The sequence below is a fragment of the Accipiter gentilis genome, chromosome 31, assembly GCF_929443795.1.
Source record: "Accipiter gentilis chromosome 31, bAccGen1.1, whole genome shotgun sequence".
Classification (NCBI taxonomy): domain Eukaryota; kingdom Metazoa; phylum Chordata; class Aves; order Accipitriformes; family Accipitridae; genus Astur; species Astur gentilis.
Genome location: NC_064910.1, coordinates 4945069 through 4955823, shown reverse-complemented (window position 1 = coordinate 4955823; position 10755 = coordinate 4945069). Strand labels below are relative to the sequence as shown.

The window sequence follows — 10755 nt, the reverse complement described above, 5'->3', positions numbered from 1 at the left end:
AAGCCTGGGAGGGAGATTTCAGCTGTCCGGGGCTTCAGGAGGAGCTTGGTGGGGGAAAGCCCTGCTGGAGCTTGACAAGCACAGAGGACGGGGAACGGGCAGGTGAGGAAGGCTGGCTGCTCCATGACTTCTGGAGCTGAAGAATCGGGATAAAAAGAGAGATGAAATGCATACTGCAAACTCTAGCAGTCACAGAAAACAGTACAGACGCTTTAGCTGTCTGTCACCTAAAGCTTACAAAAAATTTCCAAAGCACGGATCATGGCAACACCATTCTTTACACTTCACTTCTTTCTTAACTCTGAGTGTATTTCCTAATCTTTCACTTAAAGTCCCCGCGGCGTGATGGACTGGTGTCCAGGAGAGGCAGCCCAGCACTATCCCACTCCCTGCAGCAACCCTTCCAGGTTTTTGCCGAGGGAGCCGAACTGAACGAACATGCTAGTCGCTTCTCCTCTGCACGCACAGATACGCGCTAGCCTAACGTGCTCCAAAAACTCAGCTTTCCCCTAGGTTTTGGAGCATTTGCTCTTAGTAGAATCCTTGCCAGTTTAATCGGTTTAAACTGGCGTATTTCCTTGGTAGAAGACCCTTTATTCCAAATACGGAATAATCATTCTGAGTCAAGCGCACGCTCTTTTGCACAGTTGGAAAACACCTATTCCTAGAAGAATACTTTCATTTTGTGTCCTATCATAAAAAATGCACCGAATTTGGCAATGTTTGAACATGCTGATAATTTCCATCATTTCCCAGAATATAAAACAACCGGGAATTCAGACCTGCTGAATAAGGAAGAATTAAAAAAAGTGCTGTAAATAAATACCATCCCTCCCTAGGCCATGGCAAACTGTGTCCATTCCTGCAGGCTGACCCAGTCCAGCAGCTTTCTGTGCCTTGCAGACTCACAACAAAAACTACAATCTCTCTCTTTTGGATGGTCTTAAGAGAAAAAAAAGAAAAAATGTTTTCCATTACTTTGTGCTGCACGCTGAAGTTTCCCACCATGTACTGGGTCTAGCTGGGATAGAGTTAAGTTTCTTCTTAACAACATGTATGGTGCTCTGGTTTAGATTTGAGAGTAAACCAGTGTTGATAACCCAACATATAAATAATATTTTAGTTATTGCTGAGCAGTGCCTGCACAGCATCGAGGCCTTCTTGTTTCCCACGCTGGCCCCCAGCAGGCAGGCTAAGGGTGGGCGAGAGCTTGGGAGGGGAGACAGCTGGGACAGCTGATCCAAACCGACCAATTCCATACTATATAATGTCTTGCTCCGCAATGAAAGCTGGGAAGAGGAACAAGGGGGTGGGGGGTTTGTCTCCTAGGGTTGCCATTGCTCAGAGAATGGCCAGGCATCAGTCTGCTGGTCAGTGCTCTTTGCATCACCTGTTTTTTCTCCCCGCTTCTTCCCTTCACTTATTAAACTACTCTTAACTCTCAAGTTTGCCTACTTTTGCTCTTCCCATTTACTCCCCTGTCCCACTGGGGTGGGGTGAGTGAGCGGCTGTGGGTACTTAGCTGCAGGCTGGGGTCAACCCACCACAAAGCAATAGCTCTGAGGGGAGGGCACCTTCCTGCTTGCAGAGGGGTCCACCTGATTTGAAGTGCAGCAGTTGCAATGATGCAAAAGTAGAATCATAGAATAATTTAGGTTGGAAAAGACCTTCAAGATCATCGAGTCCAACCATCAAGTACATGCAATAAGCTACAAAGAATGCAAGCAGGTTTGAGCCATCACAGGTTTAAGCAAAAGGAGGAAAACTTAAAAAGAAAATTGTTAAATACGGACAGGGTGCTTCAAAGTTAACTACATTAACAAAGTTATTTCCTTTGACTATCCCTGTCCCAAAACACACACAAAACTGTGCGCCCTCTCCCAGCCTTTCTATTCTGCTGTGCAGACAGCACAGACCCCTTCACATCATCATCATCATCCCCAGCCACCCTGGCATTGACATCACGTAACCTCTCCTGCAAGACAGAAGAGCAGCCATTGTTCATTGTGGCTCCCTGCAGAACAAGAACCGTTTGGTCACGGCCCAGTGCTTCATGTTTCAAGACCCGATGTTGCCACATCCCCTTTTGCAGGTGTCAGCCAGGCAAGTCCAGCGGTTGGACTGATAGGGCAGTCCTGCCTCCTCTGCTGATAATACCTGCCAGGTAACCCTTCTGTCAAAGCACGGAACTACTACTGCCGTGCGCCCCCCCAGACACTCTCGTATACAACCCCAAGTCTCGACAAATTTTTCTCTCCAAATCCAGTGTCTTCAGCAACAGCCTTAAATACGTAACACAAACACATTGGGGATGGGGGATTGGGCACTTTTATCCCAGGACTGTTTCCCAGGTGGAAGGTGGAGGTTTCCTTGCTCAAAACAGCTTTCTCTGCAATGGGGTGGACAGAGCCCAGATTGTTGTGCTTGACTTTGACAGCACTTAAGGCCACCCCACAGTTCCCTACAGCTTCATGTTTTGGACCTTCCAGCTGCTTCAGCTGTGGCATGGACCAAGGCATTCAGCGAATCCCCCTCCTTGCTGAAGAGCATGTCAAACTAGGGAAAAAATAGCAAGGATGCACCGGCTGTTGGTTGTTTCAGGCTATAAATGGCAACACGGTGGACAAAAAATTGTTGCCATGTTTGCTGTTATGGAACAGGCAAGTGAGAGAAGGAAAGGGACTGGGAAAAGGAATAGAGAACCAGAGTCTGTGATCCAAGCACAGGGAATGTTCACAGCAGAGCAATTATGGATTTGTGCTTGCTACACTGATTTCAGGGAGGGCACGTATGGATGTTAGGGCTAGCAACGTTGAGTACGTACTTCCCTTGCAATTAACAAAGCATCTTCTTCCTATGGACAGGTCTTCTCCGATCAGCCTCTAACAACCTTCAAGGACTTCTTGGTCTCAAGTAGCTTTAAACTTAATACTAATAAGACTGGGGACTAGCTTAATCCATCACACTAATCAAAGCCCTGCTTTGCCCTCTGTAGCCTGTTCTCCAAGGCTAACGAATTTGTGCAATTGTGTTTGTCCTCCCTCTCCTCCTTGCCTCTTTCTCTCAACTTTGAAACCAAATTCCAACCCTACATGATGAAAGTGAAAGTGTTTTCAAATATATTGCATATATAAAAAATTATTGAAAAAATAGATGACAGAGACATTTGTAAATGCCCAGAGGGCAGTGAGCTCACTGGCTACTAAACCTGCCGGAGTCTATATAGCTTAAGAGAAGCTGCAAACACCTTACACACAGGAAGACTGTCAGATCATGATCTCCCCACATAGCAAAGAATCTAAATTAAAGATAGACATGAGGCTTCTGTAGACTATACCTTCACGGAACTACTTAAAATAAATTAGGTCTGCAAGCCCCACTGTAGCTTGTCTGTAGACCAGCAATGTGGTTTACAATGCTTCTGAGCAGCCTACATATAAAGCAGAAGTACATCATTAAAAAATTTAGAACAAAATACAACGCAAAAAAAATTACAATGCATTGTATTCAGGCATGAAAATGAGAACGTCTCAGCTTCATTTACTCCTCCCAAGTCCTATGTTTCCAAGCTTTCAGTGCTGTATTCCACTGCCCTCCATCAAAAGTGAGTTTTCTGGAGAGACAGCAGCTGTTTCTTGCCTGTGGCTCCCTGCAACCTTGCTGCCCCTTTCTCCTACCGAGATGTGTAACCCCAAATGGGAGCAGAGAGCACCAACATGCCAACCCTCACCTGCCTTCTCAAAGACTCAGTTCAGACCAGACCAAACGTGAAATTACCCCAGACTTTCAGTCCTGAGCACCAGCCAACTCTGTTTTAACACCCACAATTCATGCCTTTCGAATCAGCTAGAAGGCCAGTCACTGGCTTCAAACACAAAGGGCAACAGCTGCCTCAGCTGCTGTTTCTGGAAGACACTATTTAGAAAGAATACAGGAGCTGAACCAGGAACCTCTGAAGCAAAAGCTAGAAACAGTACAAGGCAAGTAGCAAATCAATACGGTCTGTCACTCAGGCCCAGTGGGAGGCATGCCACATACTCACAGATGGGTTGTACTGGTACCAGCCATTTGCCCTCTCCCCAATTCACTCCTTTTACGAAGGATGTCAGGCTGTGAAGTAACCTGAAAAGCTTTTAAATTCATATCTGTAGTATCCAAACATTGACATCCTGAGGGATTTTTTTTTTTTTTTTTGAAAAAGCATATTTTGTGCTAGTCTGCAGAAGAACATGTGTTCCAGTATAGTTCATGTATTTTGCACTGAAGTCATTGGATTAAACTGAAAAACAGCCCTGGAAGTATCAGCTGGCACCCACAGCTCCCATTTACTCTCAATGGCTGCTCTAAATGCTGGACTAGGGTTGCACCCTTGTGCACCACCTCTTCACAGATGCTCTGGCACCCAATGGCACAATTTGCACAAGGAGTAAAACGTAAGGAGACAGAGCACCTTCCCCCAAATACAATCTAGAACTCAAGGGTTAAAAACACCGTGTTGGGAGCTGATTAACAGTTCTCACCACAGAACTATTAAAGCAGGGGGCACTGCTTTCACATACATCCAGCTGTGGTTTTGAGTATAGAGAGAAGCTGTGCTTCGAGACCGTATCAGTAATAATAGGTTACAGTCACATTTGGAACAGGCGCACCACGGTGTGCTTTTCAGGCAATTTAATACGGAATAAATGCCCAGATCAAGTACCTAGAAAAATGCTTCCAACAAAAAGCAGACCTCAAGCTGCTCAGCTGTGAAAAAATGGAGGCACTGTATAATACCTAAATTCTACCTCTGAGTCCAGACAGAAAAATGCTCCTTGGCTCCCCATCTTAGTTGCATGGCAGATTTCCACTGGAAGAAAATCTGTGCATGTGAGCAGGCAAGAAACCATTTTGTCTTAAAAGAATCACTGCAGACCCGGTCCACACAGGGCACACAAATGCAGCAGCCCCATCATTGCTGGAGTCCTAGGGAACTTTACCAGACAGACTGGATGGGACTTCAAGCCTTCAAACTCCAGGAGGCTCTGGCAGATGGCATGCTCGGACGAGGGGGCCTAAATAGAACGCTGCCCCCAGAGTCCTCCCTGGGTCCGGGCATCAAGTCATTGCTACAGGTAACTTCCACTATGACCATCAACCTAAAGATACTCAAAAGCTAATGAAACATCAGGCTTTAATGAGATAAAGTCAAGTCACTTTGATGAGATTGCAGATTTTCAATGTTGAGTGGCACTAAGCCAAAACACCTTTTAAAAAGCTCTGCCAATCTCCTCTCCTAGGTATCCAGTCTTGGGTATTAAAACTAAAGAGGAACTATACTAAAGAGGAACTATTAAAAATAAGGGGAATTGGATTTTTGTTTGTTTGGTTTTTTTGTTAAGATGACAGGCATAGTTATCAAAGTTGAAAGCATTTACTGGCAATTCAATAACAGCTTAAAATAGAAACATTGCCTCCATTAGGGAGGCTGAAGGTAGACTTTACAGTTTAAAGAAAATCTTACACTCCTGCATCACTATCAACTACCTGAACCGGAATAAATCACGATGTTGTTGTCCAATCTATTTCAACAGACATCCTGCAGCCCTTCCTATGTATCTGTTAAGAGACAAGCAATGAAAGGCCAATGTTATTAACTTTGAGCCAATTATTTACAGACTGTTACTTTCTAATTAATAGACAATAAATGCACAGATGTGTAATACAGAGAAGTGCCCACAGTGAAACCCTGAAACTAGTAAATAGAAGTTTCAATATTTTATTAAAATAGCATATTCAACCACTGTAACCAATAATACATTAACTTTATTCCCAGAGTACGCACAACACAGTAGTGATTCAAAATATCCTTATCCATGGTAATCAATGAAAATATCTCAAATTCAAGTGTACAACTAAAACTAAACCTTTGAAAAAATCTCTCCTTTAAAGAATACATAAAGCTCTCATACAGAATTCTTTTAAACTCCTCTATACTTAGATGTCAGTGTCTCTCACCTGACAATACCACTAGCTTTTTTCTTATGCATAGTAGAACATCTCATATTTTATAGTACCCATTTTATAAATAAATTGGCATTTTCCATCCCGTTTGTGTTTATCTTCAGCTTCACAAAGAAACCAGTAAATAAAACTGTCAAGGACAGTCACAACAAAATGATCTCACAGCAAGATATAAAACTTGAAGATACTAAAAGATGCTTCTACTCTATTTTACATAAAAAGACAGATTTAAAAAGTGCAAGGCAAGATTTGCAGGGGAAAGGGAATATTTGTTTGTTATCTTTAGGCACATCCACTTCTTTAAAGCAAGCTTCAGAATGAAATTCCAGTTTGTTCTTCATGATACCTGTTTCAAAGTCTCTCTCAAAAAAAAAACAAACAACCCAAGAAGAAAACAAAAATTACATCCGTCAAATGTCAAGCAGGGAATTTCCTGTCCAACTAATAGTCTTCAGTTATGTCTTGTTCTTCCTTTTTTCATCCTTGCAGGTTTTGGTTTGGGAATATACTGATTGTTCGCCTGATACTCAAGCTCTTTACGGAAGTAATGAATTGCTTTATTCAAACCTTCTTCCAATGGGACCTGTTCCCAAAAGTGAGGAGAGAATCATATCATTCTAAGTTCACATCAGCTCTTTTCACAACAGTATTTTTTTTTTTAATACAGCTATAAATAGACTGCTAGGAAGTCTCATTCTTAGCCAATGTAAGTATTAACAGCACCACATACTGGTTACATCTCTGCACTGCTAATGGATGTTTAAACAGGTATATTTTCTGATTTATAAGTCCAAAAACCCAACAAATTTAGATCTCAGATGGTTATGACTGGTCTGTTTAATGTCAAAACAGACTTACATAATTCTACTTTCAATTCCTAATACATTGAGAGATAAGCACACAGAAATTTCAGCCCCTTCTGTTTTTAAAGATTACAGATCCTTCTGTTTCACAGAATGGTACATACCACAGAAAGGTATAAATGTAGTGGGTTTTCTTTTTAGTTTTTATTCCTTCAGCACTCCACTGATATACAGATAAAGGGATACAAATTATCATCCAGTATCTCATTTGATATTCTTAAATCCTACAGAAATAAATGTAATTCTTCATATTCTATGCCTGTATTTAAACACTACGATTTGTAGACAGGAACAACAGAAATACTACCCACTCTTCTCAGGAGCCATATGCTCTGACATGTTTCCTGATACCATCATTGATACAGGAGGATAACGTAACATAGCAGCAAAAAACCCCAAACCTACTTGCCCTAACGTATCAACACTGTATTGCTACTTCAGAGTAAGTTTTGTTTCTGACTGGGCCAAACACAGACGGTCAGAAGTACGAGTTAAATATTTTAAGCCTTTTGTGATTTAACACTTGCCTTCATCCTTGTGCTTTCAGGCACAGTCTATTAATATCGGGTGCCTCTGTGAATTCTTTCAGAAGGGTCTGGAGCTACCTTTTTCTATCAATAGGCTTACATTTACTAGACAGGTTTACATGTTTCCTGGAAAGATTTTTGTCTGCAAATCTAAAAGAAGCCTACAAACCACTGCACTAGCTAGAATGGGGAGCTGGCTAAAAAAGTCATGCCCCTTCTGGGAATTAAGTAGACCTTACCTCCCCAAACAAAATCAGCTCTTATCAGCTATGCCTGGTTATACACAGTTAACGTCACCAAAAAGGTTGAGAAAGGAAAAAACCAGCAACCACAGACATTTTGCATTTCTTGCATATTAGCTGTGCAGAACAACCACAATCTTGACATCACCTCAGACGGCTGATAACTACCCTTTAGAGCTGGACAGACATTATTGTGGGTGGTGAGATGTTAGACCAACCCCGAGTATGTTTCAAGTTTATCAACACACAGAACAAGCCCTGAACATCTCCACCGTATAATACCTGTAGTCCAAAATAAGGGTTTCTTATTCTGGTTTACTTCAGTCCACCAGAATTAAATAAAAGTATAATTTCTCTCTGACTAGCTTCTGTTTTGCCTGAGTTTCACATACTTCCCTTTAAACAAACTCTAAAACCCAGAACATTTTTCTGGTGCTTGTATTTCTTCCTATTAATCCAAACAAACTTTTTGACTACAATGTTACAGATAATCTTAAAAATAGTCTTACTCCAAAGATGTTTCTAAAAATATTTTAATTAAATAAAAGCAATTTTCTCCTTCCATAATGCATGTTACTACAACACAAGAGGAATAAGGATTGCAGCAACAACAGCAAACTCATTAGCTCCCAGAACTGTGTACCACATATTTCAAAGGATTCATCAGGCTTACAGAAAGGTAGACACTGCATAATACGCATGTGACAAAGTTGTCTATCTTAACAATGTTTTTTTTCTACTTAAGTCTATTACAAATGCTAATCTGCTCTTCTGCATGGCACAGGCCATACAATCTTACCCAGCAGTTCTTGAATCGTGAGCTAGGGCAACATGCGAGAGACAGCCTTTTAAACAACTGTCCTGGAGGCTGTGTTAAGCAGATATTCTGATAACTTAAATGTATCGTTATCATGTAAGTCCTCCCTCATACCCCTCTGCCTCCCTGTGTTTCTGCACACAACAACAGTAATACAGTTGTACATACCACAGGTTCCCAGCCAAGCAATAACTTGGCTTTTCTGATGTCAGGTTTTCGTTTCTGAGGGTCATCCTGTGCTTCTGAGAGAAACTGGATTTCACTCCCACTGCCTGTAAAACAAGAGACTGTGCATTATCATCCGCAATTCACCATGCTTTGCATTTACATCTGTCCTACCTATTGGAGCATCAGGTCTTTCTGCAGCTTTCTGCTTCATAATTCTACCATGAAATGCTTTCCACAGACACAGCTGCACTGCATGCAACAGCTGGGTGAACCAGCTGTCTCACAGCAGCATGGATTCACAAAGCATTTCACAAAGATTTCAGCATGAATTCACAAAAAGGAAGTTATGCTTGACCAGCTTAATAACCTTCTATGATGAAATGATATCATCCACCTTGACTTCAGTGAGGCTTTTGACACTGTCTCCCATAACATCCTTACTATGGACTGCTTGAGCAGACAGTGAGGTGGATTTTAAACTGGTTGCACAGCTGGGCCCAGAGGGTGGTGATCAGTGGCACGAAGTCTAGTTGGAGGCTGGTAACTAGTCGTGTAGCCCAGGAGTCAATACTGAGTTGCTGATGCACCACAGGGCTGTGTTGCCATCCGAGGGACCTTGAGAAAGGAGGCTGGAGAAAAGGGCTGACGGGAACCTCATGAAGTTCAACAAGGAGAAGTGCGAAGTCCTGCACCTGGGGAGGAACACCAGGCACCAGTATAGGCTGGGGGCCAACCAGCTGGAAAGCAGCTTGGCAGGAAAGGACCCAGGTGTCCTGGTGGATGCCAAGTTGAACATGAGCCAGCAATGTGCCCTTGCCACAAAAAAGGCTAATGATATCTTGGGCTGCATTAGAAGGAGTGCTGCCAGCAGGTCAAGGGAGATGATCTTTCCCCTCTACTCAGCACTGGTGAGGCCACACCTGGAGGGCTGGGTCCAGTTCTGGGCTCCCCAGTATGAGAAAGACATGGACATACTCAAGCGACTCCAAAAAAGGGCCATGGAGATGAAGAAGGGACTGGAGCATCTCTCCTATGAGGAGATGCTGAAAGAGCTGGGACTGTTCAGCCTGGAGAATAGAAGGCTCAGGGGGAATCTTATCCATGTGTATAAATACCTGAAGGGAGGGTACACAAAGGGGACAGAGCCAGGCTCTTTTCAGTGGTGCCCAGTGACAGGACCAGAGACAGTGGGCACAACCTGAAACACAGGAGGTTCCCTCTGAACATCAAGAAACACTTTTTTTTTTACTCTGAGGGTGACCCAGCACTGGCACAGGTTGCCCAGTGAGGCTGTGGAGTCTCCAGCCTTGGAGATACTCAAAAGCTGTCTGGACATGGTCCTGGGCCACTGCCAGCTGTAGGTGGCCCTGCTTGAGCAGAAGGGTTGGACCAAATGACCTCCAGAGGTCCCTTCCAACCTCAACTACTCCGTGATTCTGTTAGTCCTTTTGCATTGTAAAAGGAGTTTCTTCTTTCCTCTTTGCCCCTACTCTCCAGTCCGATTTAAATAGCCAGCCTACTACTTGCCCCTCCTCATGACAATACACATAAACAGGGCAATTTCTCTAACCAAATCTAGCAAATAGTTTACATGCCATGTTCCTGGGGGATTTTATGGAAGTAGAACTAAACCACCTCTCTGGGTAGACTGAAACAGATCAAGTTGTTTGTGAACAGACATATGGAGGTAACAATTACTCTATGTGACTGATGGGTTTGGTGCTGTGATTTTAAATTTCCTTCCTTGATCTGTGGATTCACAGAAGTTTTCCAGAGGGGATAGTCTCCTATTAGAAACATTACATGCATCATGTACGTACTTCAGTACTTTATGTTTGAACTTGTCTTTTTCAGATCCCTCAGAAGCACTTCTGGAATCTACAGACTAAAAACCCTGGCTAATGGCATCAGTATGTTTCATATCATTAGAAAGCCACACTAGAAGACTAAGCACAGCCCTTCACTTCCATTCTTGAGAGCTCTGATTTGCTACAGGTATCAGAGCAAGAATGCAGAGAAAGCCAGTGTTTTCCTCCCATCCACGTACAAGGGAGGTGCTAGCAGCCCTTGCAAGCATCACTGGTAGATCAGTGAAAAGTAGAGAAAGACTGTCACCACAGCATGAGGTTTCTAAT

The 10755-nt window shown here is 43.0% G+C and overlaps 1 protein-coding gene across 7 annotated transcripts in view; it reads right to left on the bottom strand.

Moving 5' to 3' along the window:
• Positions 1-5710: 5710 nt before the first annotated feature.
• Positions 5711-10755, bottom strand: part of UXS1 (UDP-glucuronate decarboxylase 1) — a 61700-nt gene continuing 56655 nt past the window's right edge. For 4 of the 7 annotated variants that reach the window (XM_049834276.1, XM_049834272.1, XM_049834275.1 and 1 more), the window contains 2 exons: positions 8621-8724; positions 5714-6586 (listed from right to left, as the gene is read on the bottom strand). In XM_049834276.1, the coding sequence (XP_049690233.1) occupies positions 6455-6586; positions 8621-8724 (236 nt within the window). In that variant the 3' untranslated portion in view covers positions 5714-6454. Of the gene's footprint in view, positions 6587-8620; positions 8725-10755 lie in introns of all 7 variants that reach the window. The other 3 variants (XM_049834269.1, XM_049834270.1, XM_049834271.1) reach the window with 3 other exon arrangements.